This window comes from Nuphar pumila, chromosome 2 (genome assembly GCF_984573655.1).
Source record: "Nuphar pumila chromosome 2, dmNupPumi1.hap1.1, whole genome shotgun sequence".
Classification (NCBI taxonomy): Eukaryota; Viridiplantae; Streptophyta; class Magnoliopsida; order Nymphaeales; family Nymphaeaceae; genus Nuphar; species Nuphar pumila.
Window position 1 is genome coordinate 11162529 of NC_143250.1, and position 20197 is coordinate 11182725.

At 33.5% G+C, this 20197-nt stretch overlaps 1 protein-coding gene across 4 annotated transcripts; it reads left to right on the forward strand.

Annotated features, from left to right (window-relative positions):
* The first annotated feature begins 2242 nt into the window (after nucleotides 1-2242).
* On the forward strand, nucleotides 2243-19614 carry LOC149844747 (uncharacterized). 4 transcript variants are annotated; one of them, XM_089995246.1, is made up of 6 exons: nucleotides 2243-2783; nucleotides 5613-5827; nucleotides 14797-15282; nucleotides 15392-15587; nucleotides 19224-19329; nucleotides 19419-19614. In XM_089995246.1, the coding sequence occupies exons 2-4, from the start codon at nucleotides 5613-5615 to the stop codon at nucleotides 15474-15476; spliced, it is 786 nt and encodes a 261-aa protein (XP_089851372.1). In that variant the 5' UTR covers nucleotides 2243-2783; the 3' UTR covers nucleotides 15477-15587; nucleotides 19224-19329; nucleotides 19419-19614. The 4 variants fall into 4 exon arrangements, with proteins under 4 accessions (XP_089851372.1, XP_089851370.1, XP_089851368.1 ...); XM_089995244.1 differs by having other exon boundaries at nucleotides 19224-19301; XM_089995242.1 differs by having other exon boundaries at nucleotides 19224-19614.
* Nucleotides 19615-20197: the final 583 nt, after the last annotated feature.

A 20197-nucleotide genomic window follows, 5' to 3' on the forward strand; every position in this document is an offset into this window, starting at 1 on the left:
TATGTGAAGACATTCGCATGCGAAGATTAAGACATTCACATCTTAATTAAATACTCCGATCATAAGTCCATAAATATATTATGACATTCACAAATCATTTTTGCGAATGTCCTCCAAAATGTGTGAACCTTCTTTGACAAATACTCTCGACATAAGTTTACAAATATAGTACGTGTTTCGAAAATCATTTTTATGAATGCCCCCAAAATGTGCAAAGCTCTTTTAACTAAATACAACAATTGTAAGTCCTCAAATATAGTACAACATTCACAAATCTTTTTTGCAAATGTCTTGAAAATGTGTGAACCTCCTTTAATTAAATACTCCCAATGTATGCCCACAAATATAATACAGTATTCACAAAAATAATTTACGAACATCGTGCTATATTTGCAGAAGAGTAAAAATCCCCTAAAAAGTTAGGAATCAAACATTTTGGATATGGAGAGAATTTCAACAAAGCATTTCGAAGAACATGCCATTTTTACAAGGGCAATACAATCGTTTTTCACTCCCATCACCCCTCTCATCTCCTCTCCAACATCAGCTCCCAAATAGAGCTTAAGGCTATGTTTGGAAACTGCCTCTTGGGGTTGAAAAAGTGAATTCAATAATGGTATGAATTTAGCAAATAGAAAACGATTGTATTATCCTCTAAAAATGACGTCTTCTCACAAAAACCTATAAGTATGCTAAAAATCTCTATTTGTCCAAAATCATTGATTATTGACTTATTTAAGATCATTTTACCCTTCATAACATATTTATGCAGACCTCTTGACATTCTCACAAATATGTTGTGAACCGTCTCACATTCGCATGCAAACCTCCTAACGTTCACACAAATATGTTGTGAACCTCCACCTAGGAGATTTACAACATATTTATGCGAACCTCTTCACATTTGCACAAATATGTTACGAGCCTTCAAATGTGGTTAAAATCACTTAGAAGATTTGCATAATATCTACACAAACCTCCTGATGTTGAAAAAAATATGTTGCAAACCTTTGAATATAGTAAAATCACTAAGGAGATTCACAACATATTTGTACAGACCTCCTCATGTTCGCTTAAATATGTTGCAATCATATTTGTGCGAGCCTCCTCACGTTTGCACAAATATATTGTGAACCTTTGAAAGATATGAATCTCATTGAGAAAGCTCACACTTTGTTCTCAACATTCGTTCTCATTTGTCTACATCTCTCAACATTCATGCAATTATCATGCAAACCTTCAAATATGATAAAATTCATTGAAAAGATTCATATGATAGTTACGTGGACTTGCCGACACTCACACAATTCACCCAAGAATCATAGAGAGCTAGAGAATAACACACAACTAGGGTTCTCTCGAGGGGCAAAGGGTTGCAAAAAGAAAAAAACAAATATTTATACAAGTCTGAAATCATGCGACTATAAACTCTCAGATGTTCATAAGATATTTTATGTGAATGTCAAAAGGTCCTTTAAATATCATGTGAATTTTCTTAGTTTTATTTTAACCATATTTGGAGGTTCACAACATATTTGTGCAAATGACAGGAGGTTCTCCATATATTTGTGCTAACATCAAGAGGTTTGTACAAGTATATTGTGAAGGGTAAAATGATTTTAAATAAGGAATCAATGAGTTTGGACGTGAAGAATTTTGATATATTTGTGGGTTTTCCAAAGAACATGCTATTTTTTTAGGATAATACAATTATTTTTAGTTTAGCAAATCTTTAGAGTCGTTTGGGAGTAGTCACTAGAATCCACCGGGGATTCCGCGCTTCCAACCATAGTCATGTTGTTTGGGATGCAATTTTTACCGTCAACGGGCAAAAGATATGCTTATCCCTAATTTTTTTCTTTTTTCTTGGTTTTCAAACAGTTTAGGATGTGAGGATTCTACACTTACCACTCAGGAGACCTCAACGGTCACTTCCCAAACATAGCCCAATTAAATGGAATAAAATTCTGTTGGATATGAGATAAAATAAAAAAATTGACATTCTGATCTAGAAGTGTGTTTCATGAACAAGCTCTACTACAAAGTTGCTGCCATCTTTGTCTTATGAGAGAGGTGTGTTTTCAGGTCCATTTTATATGGGGTGAAAACGGATCAGATTAGGTCGGATCTTTAATCCAAATTTGTTACTTTCAGATATGGATTTTAAAATTCTATACAAAGTAAAATATGAATAATTGTTTTTTTTTTCGCTTAAAGGCTCAGTCCTTTGCGCCAATGTGATGAGTTACTGAGAATGTGGGGCCTCTCGTCGCTCTGTTCCCGGCTCTCGTGCCATCCTGCACGCCCCAGCCCTCACCCTCTCCTCCCCACCGCCACCAACACGCGTTACTCCTATGCTTTCTTCCCTTCAATCCCTCCACTCATTAGCAGAGGACTACGCCTCTCAAGCAATGCAACCAAGAATAAGAAAGGAGCTAAAATGCCAACTCAGTTCATTGATGATGAATTGGGTGACGATGATGATGGCTTTGGCTATTTTGACGATGAAGGAGAAGGAGAAGGAGAAGGAGAAGGAGAAGGAGAAGGAGAAGGAGAAGTTGATGACGATAGTGAGCTCTTGCCTTTTGACAAGATGAGGTGGCTGAAGAAGAAGCCCCACGGATTCGGCGAAGTGAAGACGTACGATACAAGCCTGGAAGACCGCCTCCTTCAGGAGATTGAACAGAGTTGGAGAGCCCAACAGGCTAACCTCAACAACCTGAAGCTCAACCGGTCGAATTCCGCTTCGGCCAAGCAACCCCTGAAGCAGCAGCAGCAAAAAGGTGGCTTTTCCTTACTGATTTCTTATAGTTTGTTGTATATTTTGTGATAATGGTCGGTACCCACAACGGATTTGGTTAAAATTTGGCTTGGAATCTACGCGTTGGGCTTGTGCCTTTGCGTTTCTTTACTGATTTCTTCTAATTTGTCGTATGTTTCTCCATAATTATCTGTACCCATTATCTCTTTGGTTGAGTTTTTGCATAAAAATCAGTGCCTGGAGTTCGTGTCCATACCATCTCTAGCATACATCTTAAAACCGTATTACATCCGTAAACGAGACTTTTTTGCGTTGAACTATTTGAAATGAAGGTGCCTATTTTTTGTTGTTGGTGATTAGTTAAAGATGCAAGTCTAGCCATGTAAAGATCTAGTTGATGGTTCAATGGGCATTTAGTTGTTTTTAGTTAGCTTTACCTCACGATTCTGTTGTGTCGGACGAGAAGTAATGTTCTTGTAAATAATTCTCATGACTACTTATTGTTTGAAGTCGAATTAATAGTGAATTATGTGGAAAATATCCTTATTGCTTCCCTCTAGTGAGTTATGTAGGAATTAAGGGCGAAACAGATAATCTATCAGCCTCGTTTGCTAGCCTTTTGAAGAAAGTAATAGTTTGAGAGGTACCTTTTTAAGTCTTGGTTCACAAGGAGCTATACCTACACTTGCTTATAATTGTATTATAGCTCAAATCTTGAAACCATAATCCTTTAAATCTGGTGAGAAGTAGTCTGATAATGCCTGAGCAAGCTTTCATTTTTCTTAAGGTTGAGATCAACCTCGGATGACATTTACCTTTCAGGCTTTCACCAAAAATTAGCGATTTGCATCTTTTTATGAGACATAACGTGCAAAATACAACACTCCCATTGTGGATGCTATTGAGAAAGCAAGACCAGTTGTATAGACTGCAGTGAAACAACCCTAACCTAACTAATAGCAAAAGATGGACTAACCAAGCTCGCATCCTAAATGTTTCAAAAGAATAAACATATGGATCAGTAAAGAGAACCTAATAGCAAAAGATGGACTAACCAAACTCTCATCCGAAATGTTTCAAAAGAATAAACATATGGATCAGTAAAGAGAACCATAGTTTCAGTGGTTACTGAAATTATAGAAAGGTAGTTTTCGACACATAATTTGACAAGTATAACTAATTCAGGAATCAAACCCACTAGTCTCACTGCAAGCACATGATATGGGTTTGGGAATATATAGGATTCTGGCTAATTGTTAACGAACTTATTTTATGACATAATAATGCAAATGCTCTCGATACTAAACATTTAATCAATTTTATCAATCTTTAGTTATTCCACAATACAATAACTAAGTTATTTGTGGCTAAATTTACATCTGCTGTCATGGTTTGATGTTAGCTGTATGATATAATGCTAATTATACAACCGCTAAAAGTTGCTACCATTTCTTATTTTCTACTGGGAGCATTTTTATTTTCCAGTTTTTTCATTTCCTCAAAGATTCTTGCCTGACTTCCTTTTAGGATCGCCTCTCTTGTATGCTAGATTCGTACATGATCAAATTGGATTTCTTTTTGTCACAAGATCTTCAAATTTTGAATATGTAATCCACTAGTCAGAAAACTACTAAGGCTATGAGCGAGCCACAGTCAATGTCAATAAATCAATCAGCTTGCCTTTTTCCGAGAAAGCCAGCTTTACCAAATGTATCTTTTAAAACCAGTTTTCTTTTGAATGCGCAGGCAGCCATGTCACAGGGACTCTGCCAACTGGGTGCCGCACCAGGTGCAGTCAACGCACCCAGGGTCATTTATGTCCAACTTTTGGACTTTATATATATATATATATATATATATATATATATATATATATATATATATATATATATATATATATATATATATATATATTTTGCCGCACCCCCGCACCCAAGTTTTTTGAAAGTGCCGCACACCTGCACCCGCACCCATGTGACATAGGCAAGCAGTATTATTGAACCCTATGTAATGAATATAGCTTGATGGGATTTGAAACTGGTTCAGGAGTTCCTTATGCAACTTGGATCAGTTTGCCTTTTGCCTTTAGTTGGTTTGGATGTTACATTTAGCCAGATTTGGATCTTAATTGGATACATTTCTCTGGTTTGATTACTAAAACCTTAAAACAGATCTGTCTGTTTGACTAATCAGTTCCTGAAGGGGCTTATTAAATCTGGGTAGTTGGTCAGTGAGTAAAGTCAATTGGGTATTTGACATGTGAGTCTTAGACGTATCACCTATACTCATACCTTTGCCTAGATTAGTGACTGCATTTTCCACATAAGGATGAAGTTGCTGCACTCAGCCCTCTACATCTCTGCATGCTCAAACCTTTGCCTAGATCAATGATTCTGCACATTTTCTGTATGAAGATAAAAGGTTGCTGCAATCTATGATTGGAATGGTTGTACATTTTGGTTTGTGCAACATCATTGTGGATGATACTGCTTGTTCAATTTGCATAGTGATGTACTTTTCACTTTCAGATGCCACTATTTTTTCTCTTAACTGGATGTAGCAATGGCTGGTTCTTTGAGCCTTATTATACTGTGAGATTCTGCCTTAATGTCATATCAAATGGTGCCAAAAATGTCTACTGCAATGATCACCTGCTTTTCAGTTGGCCAGTTACACCTTTTTTATGCAGATGACAGAATATCTATTGTCTGTACCATCAGATTGATTCATTTTTGCTTATTATTATATCACTCTTTTTAACTTCTTTAACATGCAGACCATATGATGTTTACTGTATTTCTCGTTTGGATTTTTTTTGCTTTCTAAAGACACTTACTTTTGTGCCAAACAGATGTTGAAATTGTTCCAGGCAGCGTACGAGTTTGTATTAGTAATCTTCCAAAGAAGAAAAACATCCATAGAGATTTGCTATCAGCATTTAAAGGTTTTCCGGGCCTCTTGCATATTAGTGCAGCAGTTACTGGAAACAAGAAGACCAGAGATGAGAGATCCCATTTGCAAAGGCTTTGCTTTTCTTGATTTTGAATCAGATGCAACAGCTAACAGGTGAGACCTATGAATGCTGTTACTAGTTTGATGTACAAAAATTTGTATTTGCAGCACATATAGCAACCGTTGGCTGGATTTTTTTTTAACCTTGCTTTATATGTTTCTATCTGAACTTGGTGCTGGTTTTTTTTCTGCTACGACTGGGGTGAACACAAAGAGATTTCATGAGACCATAGACATATGACCTGCCAAATCCAGTGGTTGTTGCTGGGCATGATGTCCAACTTGTCAGTACTCAGTAGGGTGTTGTTAGACCTTATGTTCTAATGCAGAGACCTATTCAAGTATATGGGAAAGACATAGGGTATTCATTTTCAACACATGATGGGTAATGAGACCTACATGCAAGGAACTTGAATTGCAAACTTTGCCAGTGCATGCCCTGTCATGACAGTTTTGATTTGTTGTTTGTTATCTATGTAGTCAAAAGCGCTAGGCAGTGACTAGTTGGTAGACCCCTAAAAAAACTAGTTGAGGACTAGTCGGGACTAGTCGGTACCCCAATTAAAATATAAAAATGTACACAAAATATACATAAAAATATGTTTAATTCTTTTACTAATAAGATGTTTTCATTACACAATTACAAAATTACACATGCTTTCACAAAATATATTAATATACATAACCAGAATATACATATATATAATTGTACACACACACACACACGAATATATATATATATATATATATATATATATATATATATATATACATATATATAATTGTACACACACACGAATATATATATATATATCAATTATTCAAAACATATTCAATATAATCAACAAAATATGCTTTCAACCTTTCACAGAAGCACAATAACACATACATATATAAATAACATATTACATAATTCATAATACTAAACATGCTTTCAGGATTTTATAGAAAAATTCATCAGAAACACACGTATATAAAAAACATAATCAATTAAAATTAACTGTGCATGCTTTCAATCTTTCACTAAAAAATCCCAAAAGCAAAGCAGCACACACACATACATATATATAATAACTAAGCATGTTTTCATGATTTCACAGAACAAATCACACAAACACACACACACATACACACACACTCGTATATATAATTATATATATATAATAACAATATATATAAGAATAATAAATGGCTAAACTGCCCTCATCCCTAGCCGGAGGCAGCTTAGTCGCCGACTAGGCACCTTAGTCCGTGCCTAGTCGGCAAAATTGGTATCTTTTAAGTTACCGACCTAGAAATTGCAAATCCTAGGCATTTTACTTATGTCTGACCGACTAGGCGGACTAGTCGGGACTTTTGACTACATAGGTTGTTATTCAATGTGGTTCTATATTTACTGATATTTTGTAAGCTTTTTTCATTTATGTTGGTTCTTGCTGTGCTTTTGTGTTTTACTTCTTTCTCTATTATCTACTGATTGGTCGCGAGGATGCTTAAGATTTCCCTCTAACCTTTTCTGGCTTGCTGAAACATCAACCTTTACAAATACATTTTTCATTCAGGAATTTAGTCTTTCTGTCTTGTTTTCCAAAGTGTTATAAGCGATTAGGTATTCCAACTTAAAGTTAAGTAAGAATTACTATATTCTGTGTGTTGAAAATGTGATAATTACTGAGTTGAACACACCCAGTAAAAGAGTCATGCTTTTGTCTTTATTAATGTGCTATACATATTCAGATGTTGGATGTATTGAACCCATGTTTCCTGCATTGTTGATCTACCACTAATATGTTTGCTTAAATGTCCACGGAGTGTAGCTTAGTGAATTTTTCTTCCATAAAATATTTTATTGCACATCTTTTCCTCTTCCTGAGATCAACTTTACAATATTTAATGTTGAAGTTCTGCATTGATAACTGTTGGCAAATGCCAATCATTGGTTGTCATTTGAGTAAAGATGCTGCAGTGTCACAAGAACAGGCAGAGAGATCAGAATAAGGAAAAGAAAAGGAAACAAATTTTGAGGTCAAGGAGAAGGATATTGTGAATGTGTATGGTTCTTGAAAGCTGAACATTATGAAATAAAAGGAAAACTAAGCATGTGTGCATATGCATGTGTATAAATGCATTTTATTGCAAAAAACAAATGCTTATGCATTGAAGAAACATGTAAGAAACAGAATAAGTTTGATAGCACTTTATGTTGTCAACTTCGTTCAGAGAAGTTGACTAGTTGACGTGCAATCTGCCAACATTTTTGTTGACAGATTAACAATAGTTACTTTGGCTGCCTTTGATAAAGGATCAATAGCTTGTTTCAAAGTTGATTAATCAAAATCTAGTCAACATCCTTAGTTCACTGAATAGTGAAGTCGGCACGTTTTAGTGAAAAATGATCCCTTATGGGAGCTGAAAAAGTAAATGAGGTATAAAACTGCACTTCCATGTCATGTACATAAAATAAAACAACTAGAAGGGTGTCTAACTTATGTGTTCCTTAGGACTTGGAATGAAAAACCTTTATTCTCTAAATTTTGGAGTCTTGGGGTGAGTTTTGGAAATCTATGTAACCGTGACATGCCGGTTCAGCTGCCGTACCGAGCGCAATGCTTGTACGTCGTGGGTCAGGTCCCGCACTACACGGGGTCGAAGCTCAGGAAAAAGACAAAATGTGCCCCCTCCCTCAAAACCCTTGACTCTCTCTCTCCCTGGTCTTGCTCTCCCACCCCCCCTCTCTGGCTCTTGTCTTCCCCCTCTCTGTCTCCTTCTCTCTCTCGATTCCCTCTCTCTCACTCGATTCCCCTCTTTGTCTCTCTCTCTCTCCTTCATCTCACAGAGAGAGAGAGAGAGAGAGAGAGAGAGAGAGAGAGAGAGAGAGAGAGAGAGAGTACCTCCTCTATTTTTCTTCTTCATCTCACTGCAACAAACAGAGAGAGAGAAGGGAGAAGGGCTATGCCCTTCTCCTTTTATAACTTGGTTAAGCCAAATTGTTTTCGTTGACCAGGTTTGGATAAAAGCAAACCTAGCCAATGAAGCTAAAAAATGACCTCTAAAAAACAAGTTTTTTTTCAACGAACCTAAAAAATAACCCTCTCTCTCTCTCTCTCTCTATATATATATATATATATATATATATATATAGCCGTGTCCCCATACTCTCATTTTTTGAAATTGCCGTGCTTTACCCTTTGTACTACCTGTACCGGTATCTAGGTGATAGTTGAAAATCCAATTTGTAAATTCTTGAAAGTATTTTCTAAAAATTTCAATAATTTTAAAAATCTAAAGGCACATTTTTTGAAATGGTGACACTTTGTTAGTTGATTATTTATCATTTTAATTTATCTTTTGAAAGGGAAAGACTTGGAATGGGTAACCATATGAGGTTGGGTTTTGTCAGCCTAGGATATGTCCAAATCTTACCTGACTGATACACTGTCAGATGTGGGTTTGAGACGGGGTTAAAGTTGGTTCATTGTGTCCTCACCAAACCCAAATTTGGCTAATGGGTACAACCCAAGTTTAAACTAAATAACATGTTCTCAGTTGGCAAACAACAACAATATTTTTTTAGTTGATATTTTGTCACAAGCTGACACCATGTGGTGACAAAATGTATTCATACTTAATAGGGTGGTTGTGTTTTGATCAGGTGTCCTCAGGTGTCAAGGTATGTAAGTTTCAACCATAGTCACAAATATTGCCGATTTTTTGAAAATCTCACGATATTGTCATGTTTTATTCACAAAACGAGATTATATCAATAATATCGCGAGATTTTCAAAATCTTTCTTATTTTCAATACAACAACAACTACGCCTTCATCCCAAAACAATTGGGGTCGACGATATGAACCAAAAAAGAAAATCTTTCTTATTTTCAATATCTTGCAATATTATCAGGTATATATTGTGTCTTAAATAGACAAAATCGTCAAATAAAATTTTGAATGAGGGGCAGAATCGTACCTTTGCCCATTTTGAAATATCTTTATTCTTTCAAAACAAAGAAATCTCTTTATTCAGCTACATGTCAATCTATTTTCTCTTTTGCAAGAAAGGTAAGCTGCCACTTTCAAGGCTCATAATGAAAAGAGCTTATGTGGCAATCCTAGGGCATCACTCCTTTATCCATTCTCATTACAAACAGATAGAAGGATGGGTTCTTTAATAAATAGACTTGAGAGGAGCCATGTGTTTTCATGCTGGTCGATATAGGATTATTCTTTTATAGTTTTGAAACCCATTCTCATTCTATTTGATAAACCCAATTCATTATCTTTATTTTTATTCATGTTTTATTCATTAAACTTACATATTACTATTAGTTACTTATTAAACATTTTTTTATTTTAAGCTTAAACATACAATATTTTTTAATCTTTTTAATGTACCGAGATTTTTTCAAAAAAACAAGTTTTTTCAAAAAAACAAGTTTTTTCAAAAAAACAAGTTTTTTCAAAATCTCTTGAGATTTTTTCCTTTCGAGAAATTCATGAGAAGAGATTTGTGACTATAGTTTCAAGTTTCAATCTCATCTAGCCTGAATCTATTGGATCAGTCTCGAGATTTTCTCTTGAGAAATTCTTGAGAACTAGATTTGTGGCTATGGTTTCAACCTCATCCAGCCTGAATCTATTGGATCAGTCTGTTTTTTCGCCATATCTGACTATATTGGTTGGTCTAGGTCTTGTCAGAATTTAACCAGTATCTGGTTACATAGAGAAAGGTGGGAAAAAAATCGATTCGTGCTTAAAAATTTTTAAGTTTATGATTGTGTGTGTGTGTGAGTGTGGGTTGTGAGTGTGATGGGTAGGTTTAGGCTTTTGTGTGTTTGAGTGTATTGTAGTAAAGATTATATGTATTTTTCTTTTGTATTGTTTAATGTTCTTTTAATGAAGTTATTCATTCACATTCCTTGTGTTTCATTTTAGTTCTTATATTTTTGTCCAAATGTGTTATGTTTCGATTCTTGGAGTTCATTTTGGAGTGCATTGGGATCTGTGCCATTTCATGACATGTTATCATGAGCAAGGTATCATCGTCTTGGAAAATATTCGTATTAATGAATGATATAGATTCAAGGATTTTGCATTCCGGTATGTATCTTTGTTTTTTTATTTTCATATGTATGGTAGGTGTTTTAAAAGGGTTATATTAAAAATAAATGTTTTCTTTTGAAATTAGAATATGTAGAAATTGTTGTCTTTTGATATATAAAATATATGTTTTGGATTATGAATATATATATTGAAAAATTATATTTTGCAAAAATATGTGGTTTCTTAAAATCTTATGCGTTTCATGTTTTGCAAAACATTAAATTTTATGTTGTATCTTTTTTGTGTCTCTTAACATATGTGTATGCATAGATTATCTTTGGGATTTTTAATAAATTGTGATGTTTCTTTGGTGATTGTAATTATGTAACCATGCATGATTTTAATTATGCAGCCTTTATGATTATTATTGAATGGCATAAGCATGGTTTGTCATCATGAACTTGAATGCATATTTTAATAATATTAAACGTGTTTCTCTATTATACATTATATTTTCTAGTGGGTTCTTGTGTTTATACTTCTTGAGCATTTTATAAGACTCTTGTATGCTTGTTGCATAGCCCTTTAGTGGTTTCCTTCTTGTGAATTGACATTTCATTGAATGCTTCTTGCATATTGTGTTTCAATAAATTTATCATTTTTATGCCCTTGGTGGCATTTGTGATTCTGCTCTTTGTATCATTTGTGATTGTGCCCTTAGTGACATTTGTGCTTGTGCACTTTAAACTTGTTGGCAGACACTTTGTTCGTGCTTGAAGGTGTCTTACCTTTCATTGCATGCTTCTTAGAGAATTTATATTTGTTGCATTGTGATAAGATTTCTTGCATGATATATGTGGGTTCATGGTTGGTGATAGTTATGCATGTTATTTGCTTATATATGGTTATTTGAGAATCTATATATATGTTTTGACCTTCTTTAATGTTGTATGCCATTGTTGTCTCGTAATAGACTTGTAATCTAGATTGAGTTACCTCTCTATATAGTTTGTTTGTATTGACCATGCATATGATTGCATCATTTGACATATCGTTGTGCATATGATTGCACTATATTCATTCTAAGTTTTCATATACCTTTATTGGATTTGATTTAAAACTTTGTTTTTTTCAAATTAGTACTTTTATATTAACTCACTTATTTGAAAATTGATTTTCGTGAGTATTTTTTGCCTTCTTATGACATTGTTTTTGTCTATCACAGATTGTTATATGATGCATCATTTATTTTTGGCCTTGTTATTAGGTCTGAGTTAGCTGTTGAGGTGACTTATGTATGCAACTCGTGTCATCTTATCAATCTAGTTTCTCAAGGATTATGAGTGACGTGTTGTCACTTGTTTTGGGATTGATTGATGGTTGATTGGCCTATGGATCCATGTTGCTTTTGTTTAACCAGATATGTTTGTTGGGGTGAGTTGTGTGCACCTCGGTTTTTGTTAGTATAGATTGTCAGCTTATAGTTTGATTGTAACTGATAGTTGTTTGATATCTGGTTATGTAAGTGTGTTGTGTCACTCATTTGTTTATTTGACCATTGTTATTATGGATGCTTATAATTATGTTTATCTGTGATGTCTATCTATTTTGAAACTATGGTGTTTCAAAATATTGTTAAAATTGATATTCTTATTCTTCTTGATGACATTAGTTGGTTTTCATTACAAGCTCTCTTACCTCGTGTGTTTCCTACTATTATGTCTCTTATTTAAGTGCCATTTTATGTGGACAAGATATGTTGTTCACACTTTTTGTGTGTTTGTTAAGCCCATAAGTGGCATTGTGATTGATTTCGATACACTTGAATTTTAAGGTTTGGAGGTCTAGTGAGGTAAATTGTTTGTGGTGGTCGAATTATTGTTAAGGCATTTTTTGATATTTGTAGGATTTTTAAATCTCTCCATAAAATTTTCATTTTTTTTTACTCATTTGCCCTTGTATGGGAAACAAATTTTGAAATATTTTCATGCATTTGGCATTGGATATGATTTAATTGCATGATTAAAGATATTTTAAATTTTTTCGATGATTGGTTATCTTGCATGATTTACATCGTGATATGTCTTGGTTGCATATGATGCTATGTTTTAAGTGTATTTAAAGATATTGTTTATATTGTTGAGATTTAAATTGTTATGATCAGTTTGAGACAATATTTGTCATTATTACAAAATATCTCTTGTTATGATTTGTACGTGGGATTTTGAACTTTCCCATTATTTCTGCTGTGCATTTAATATGGCTACTTGTTTTGAAAAACCCTTCTTTATGAATATTTTGTGTGGGCTAAACTCCTTTGCGAGTTATTTATTCATGGTATTGATTTTGTTTGAAAATCCATATTTCATGCCTTTTATGTATTAATGTGCTTTTCGTGATAGATGTGTGTATTGACTTTGAATAATGCATGTTTTCATGAATGTTTAAAGTGATGAATGATTTATGAGTTTATCTTTGAGATATTTTATGCATGCATCTCTTCTTTTGAAAATATGCAATTGTGTTCTCTTATAAATTAAGAACTATGATTTCGTAAAATTATCTATTGAGGTGAGACTCTCAATAAATATTGTGTTTGAAAATTTAATGACTTTTTTAAATTTGATGTCGATTTTTTTTTACTATTAAAAGATTTTGAAAAATGTTAAATTGTCTTATTAAATATATATTGTATTTTTGGCGTGCTTGGCCATCCTCTCTCTATAATATATATATATATATATATAACTAATTTCAAAATATGTTTTTGGTTTATATATATATATATATATATATATATATATATATATATATATATATATATATCTGTGTGTGTGTGTGTGTGTAAGTTGGAATGCTTCTTTTTATGTAATGGGTTCCTTCTTTTGTAATTGCAAACTTGTGAGTCACAGTAAGTTTGAGTGAGGGTATTAAGATGTATGTTCTATATGTATGTGTATATATATATATTAATATATATATAATATATTTATATTTATTATATATTGTTTCTTAGTCAACCTAGGTTGACTAAGACTAGCCGTCCAACGGCTAAAAATTCTAGCCATTGCAACAGGTCCAACGGCTAGAAGGGCTCCCCTTTTTCTCTCTCTTCTCTCCTCTCTTCTTTCTATATTTATTTTTCTTTTGTATTATTTAATGTTCTTTATTAATGAAGTTATTCATTCACATTCCTTGTGTTTTATTTTAGTTATGTTTTTGTCCAAATGTATTATGTTTTGATTCTTGGAGTTCATTTTGGAGTGCATTAGGATAGTTTGTAGCATCACTATCACCAGAAACTGTTGATGTATAAGTAGTCCCATGCACTAAGAATCATCAAAATGCACACACAAACATGAACACACATGCACATGCACATGCACATGCACAGATGCACACCACAAACTTGTTTTCCAGGTTTATTTTCTATTGTACATTCATTTAGTATTTTTCTTGACCAATGTTGATAATGGTCGATTAGCTGGCTCTTCTAATCAACAACCTTGTCAGCTACAGATTCTTTTATTTTTCAAATGGTAAACAAGAATTCACCGTTTTCTGATAAGGTTAAGTGTACAAACTAAAACTAAACGATCTAGGAATGATGCAATCTGTTGCTGATGTTTGAAATCTACCTCATCTAATGTAACAAATTTTGGTTTTCCCAAAATTCTAACGTGTTGAAGACATATGACATATTCTTATTACCCATGCTTTTCATGCTTGGTATCTGATCTTTGAGCTGAATTTTCCTAGGCTGCTTCTATATGGTTTGATCTCAGTAGTATATTTTCCTGTACAACGAATTCTTGAGACTTGTTTGTTGGTGTTGTCCATTTGTGTGTGGATTTGATTCCTATGCTTGTGCAATTTTTCCCGTAATGTCCATATTGAATGTGGAGTACTTGGGAAGTCGGATATAGTTGATATTTTCTGACCATATTTGTTTGATCAAATTCTCTTAATTCTGTTCTGATAGGTTTGTAGAGATCTATTCCGGGCAAAGCATACCTTTTGGTAAAATTCAAAAACAAATTTCATGTGATACCCTGAAATCAAATCACCTTCCAAAAGCTGGTTCTGAATCAGCAGACAGCAGAGCTAGATATGGTCCACAACTAAAGGTCATAGATATTGATACAGAATTTGATGGAAGTATGGATATTGGGAGTCTTCCCATGGAACCAGAGGACCGAATTCACATTGAAGATTCTGCAGGAATCATGATTACTACTACTGTTGATAACTCTGATGATGAGGCGGCCAGTAATGATGGCCATGATAGAGACTTGGTCGTGAATTTCCAACATTCTGAATCCTCCATGGTTAAAGTCAAAGAAAAGATGGTTGCGTCCATCATTGCAACACCAAGGAAGCATAAGAAAATGCAGGTTGGGAAGAAGCAGGAGAAAGAACCAAAACCAGAGAAAGGGTTGAAATCACAGGTCTTTGGTTCTGCAAACAGGTACTTTTATGTGAAGACAGTTAGCTTTGTGTGAATCCATGCTGAATTTACTTTTTCCAAGTCCAATTCTAAGCATGCTTTTTGCACATTGTTTTCTGTGAAAGTGCAGACTGAAGATCAAGGAAAGAGCTGTTCTAACCGATGTATTCTCGAAATATGGATCCAATGTTCTATCATCTGAGGGATTATCCTAGCTACATTTCCTTAATATATTGGCTCATGTCTCAACATCCAGGGATGGCCATAAATGCAAACTTCATCTGTTAATCCATGTTTCAGTGAACACAAAAGTTGGCTGACCCAATGTATGTATTATGATCTCTTGATTATATCTTCGTCTTTTATAATGGTTATTATTTCCTCGTTTTCAATTGTTTGCTGTAAATGAAGCAGCACAGAGTTTACAGGCTTGAGGTGTTTTATCTTCTTGGTGGTTGTCTTTTTTTAGTTCTCAGCAGAAGGCATTGTCACAAAATGGTGCGGATTCCAATGCACTCCAAGATGATTTCCTAGACTCAAAACATTATACAAAACTTAAGAATTAAAAGACATCAAAATGTAAAAAGATAATTTTATTCATAATGAACATTAAAAGAAATACAAAAATAAAATTACATTAAGCCTCACTACAATGCACTCAACGACAATCAATATGAAACCCTAATACCATCCATCACTCTCTCAAATTACAAAGGCACATACCCTTCCATATTTATAGAGAAGAAAAGAGAAGGAGAAAAGAGGGGGAAAGGTCTCTAATGGGAGAGAGAGCTCCCAACGGCTAGAATTCTAGCCGTTGGGAGCAAAACAAACTTTCAAGAACCTATATTTGAAAATAAGCAAAAAAAAGAAAATCCTAATGAGCCACAAGTAAAATAAAAGTAAGTATGCACTCAAGAGCAATCAAATGCACACAATAGCCACCATGGGCATACACATAAATTTACTAATGAAATGCTTAGAAAAGCATGTAATAAAATATGCAAAATTTACAAAAAACAAAGTGCAAAAGCATATACAAGTTCAAGTATTGACATCATAAAGATACGAAAGCACAATACAAACACAAAATTGCATAAGTATATGTCCATTACGAGACAATACAAAAAGCCAACAAAGGGCAATATAAGAAAAATATATATTTGTTCATTGAATATATGCTTGGAAAAAACATAACTTTATACAAATTATGCAGGACAATTAATCATTGGATAACTCATGCAACTAAAGTATATACAATGCATGAAAATACTTTAACAACCATTTCTCATAAAAGAGAAAATGAGTTTAGATAAATTACGAATAGATTTTAAAAATTCTCAAACATATGAATGAATCTTGCAAATTAGAACATTGATTTAACCACCACAAGCAATCACCTCCTAGGCCTCCAAACCTCAAATATCAAGTGTATTAGCGATTAGAACAAGAGCATAAACATCATATCACTAAAGGGCCAAAGACATACACGAAGGTGTGTATAAACATCTCTTGTCTACGTATACTGACACTTACACTTGAAATGAGTATATCAGTGACTAGAACAAGAGCATAATGCCAACGAAGGGCAAAAATTACACACGAAGGTGTGAATAAACATCTCTTGTTTATGTATAATGACAATAAAAAAAATAAGTGTATCAGTGATTAGATTAAGAGTATAATGCCAACAATGGGCTAAAATCACACACGAAGGTGTGAATAAACATATCTTGTCTACATATAATGACACTTAGATAAGAGGCATAAAAAGGAGAAGACACCCGAAGTAAGAAGGCTTGTAATAGAAACACACTAATGCTATAAAAATATTAATTTTAAACATATTTCGAAACATCATGGTTTCAAAAAATAAAGTCATCTCAGATACACATAATTATAAGCATCTATAATAAAGACAATGGCAAAAAATAAGTGAGTGATTCAATACACCCACAATCAGAGATCACATAACTGTCAGTTAGAGTCAGATTACAAGTTGACAATCTAAAATGACATAAAACGAGGTGCACACAACTCACCCTAACAAACATCTCTGATTCAACAATAACAAGGCCAAGAAGAATGATGCATTATATAAAAGTCCGTGATGGACAACACAAATGCCATAAGGAGGCAATACATACTCACAAAAATTAAATTTTCAAATAAGTGAGTTCATATATAAGAACCGATTTAAAAAAAAAGGTATCAAATCAAATCCTAATAATAGTAGATATAAATTTTGAATGAATATAGTGCAATCATATGCACAAGTGTCAATTGATACAATTATATGCAATATAAGATGTCTTATGACAATTTTCATAATCTTGAATAAGCAAATAATGAGTTGTGCTCAATATAGGCACTCTTCGTAGAGGTGATGAAATTATGAAGTTTGAGAATCTCACAAAAGATCATAAGTCTGCCAATGAGAATCAAGTGCACTAAGCAAATCTTATACAAATGATCAATAAATCTCATTAAAGAGACAAAAAACACATATGACTTAAGAAGTTAGAGCTAAATCATAAGTTTATTGTGAAACAATGTAACGAAGTATGCAGAAATATAAAAAATGCAACAAGCATTAACCAAGTCCAATATTGGACATGCACGCTGGCCCAAGGAAAATACAAACACAAAGTCTACAATGAGACAATAGCAAGCCTTAAAAAAAAGGCAATACAACAAGTAAAAAATAGAAGAGCTTTATTTAAGAGAGCTCAAAAGAAATTGAAGACAATCAAATTGAAGATTTCCAAGAATATCAATATGCAAGAGAGAAATCTCAAAGGATAAACACATTCTATATGATAACAAGTCAAGTTTATGCCTTTCAATAATTAAGGCACATAAAAAAAATCTTAATTCAACACGTGTCATTTGAAAAAAATCTTTACTTAATAAAGCAATATTGCTCAAATATATATGAAATAACACATTAAAAAAACTCATTAAAAATAGATCACAATAAAGGATTATGCTTGATCACATCATAAAAATTTCAAAGCTAGTCCATACATATGTCAAGAAATATAATTTTTAGTAATTCTCCAAAACACATAATATTTTAAGAAGACACATATTTAACTTGAGTGGATAATTACAAAGGTGTTCTCTAAGGAATACACTCACAATACCCACAAAGGGAACAAAAAAAAGGTATTTTAAACGAACACGATCACAAATCCCACAAGATGATACACAAATACAAAAATGAATATTTTTGATCAAATGAAATGAGTATGTAGAAGCATATGCAAAATATAGTTTTACACTACACATATCCATAGTCTAAGACATATCAAAGCATCACAATTTTTCACATACTTCACAGGAAATATTTGTTTTAAACATAACTTATTTTTAAAACTTAGCATACATATAAAATACAAGAAACTAAAAATACATACTGGATTGCAAATCCTTTGAATCCTTTCCAAGACTGATGCCTCGCTTTGATACCATGTCATGAAATTGTGCGATTCCAATGCACTCCAAGATGATCTCCAAGACTTAAAACATTATACAAAACTTAAGAATTAAAAGACACATCAAAATGTAAAAAAATAATTTTATTTATAATGGACATTAAAAGAAACACAAAAATAAAATTACATTCAAGCCTCACTACAATGCACTCAACAAAAAATAATATAAAACCCTAATACTACCCATCACTCTCACGTTACAAAGGCACACACCCTCCTATATTTATAGAGAAGAAAAGAGAAGGAGAAAAGAGGGGGAAAGGCCTCAAATGGGAGAGAGAGCTCCCAACAGCTATAATTCTAGCCGTTGGGAGTAAGTCAAAGCTAGTTTGACTTCTCCCATATATATATATATATTATACATATTAAAAAATATATATATGTGAGTTGAATTCTTATACCGTTTGCTTAAAAGGAAATTCTAATCCATGTGAGTTTCTGTTAAACTTCATCGCTTTTGTGCAGATGTGTTGTCTATTATGGATCACCTTTTCTATCTTTGAGTCATGGCAGTTTGCAATTTCTACCACCAATGGCAGTGCAGTTGAGTTATCTGATCTGACTGATCTATGTAGGCCCATGGTTTCTGTTTGTATATGGCTCACCTTGTAGGGCTCACCTTGCGTGACAGAAGTGTTTCCTGGACTGCATTGTCTGCAGGAGCAGCTGTCATTGTGTTCAGTCTCTGCTATTGACTTCTGAATCCTGAATCATCTGCCATCTCTATCATCTGTGGTCCTTTGAGAGCGTATGTGGAAGCATGTTGTCTGCTGCTACTCTCAATTTGCACCTTTAATGTGATCACGTTTGTAACAATCCTTTTGTATGAGAAGTATTTTTGGTGAGAGTTTGTCTATGATAATTTAGTGGTGTTTTCATTTAAAAATGAAGGTATCAATATTTTAGAGTGATATTTATCCACAATATCTTTGGGGAAGACTTTTACTTGATATTTTATTGTTTATTAACTATTAGTTATATTTTTAATATTTAAAATTTGTTTATCTGTCTGGATTTTCTTTATAATAATCTCCTAAAAATTGTCATATTTGAGGATCTTTTAAATTGTCAATATGTTATTGCCTGGAGTTAAGATTGTTGCATATTGGCATCCTTGAGTTAGCCCCGCCATTATATATGAAAGATGATAGGTTACTTGAAAACATTGTGTTTTTTAAAATATATCTCTTATTTTAAGATATCGTATTTTTTTACCAAGATATTAACTCGATAACACTTTTTGCAATATTTTTTTATATTTTTTATTTTGGCACCAATTTTTCTCCCAAGAACGAGATTTTTTTTTCTAAGAGGCAAGCTGAGGTTAGGCAGACCCCACCAGTTATTATTTAACGTACCACTTGGGTTTTGAACCTGCAATGTCCCATCACAGGAAAACGTGCAATGACAGGCACCAATTTTTCCACCCAGAACGAGAT

Bases quoted from the DNA above. Each gene is read 5' to 3' on its own strand.
- LOC149844747 (XM_089995242.1), top strand. From the start codon at position 5,613: ATGTTGAAATTGTTCCAGGCAGCGTACGAGTTTGTATTAGTAATCTTC. The intron at 5,828-14,796 runs GTGAGACCTATG...CTGTTCTGATAG, and splicing joins TCAGATGCAACAGCTAACAG to GTTTGTAGAGATCTATTCCG. The intron at 15,283-15,391 runs GTACTTTTATGT...GTGAAAGTGCAG, and splicing joins GTCTTTGGTTCTGCAAACAG to ACTGAAGATCAAGGAAAGAG.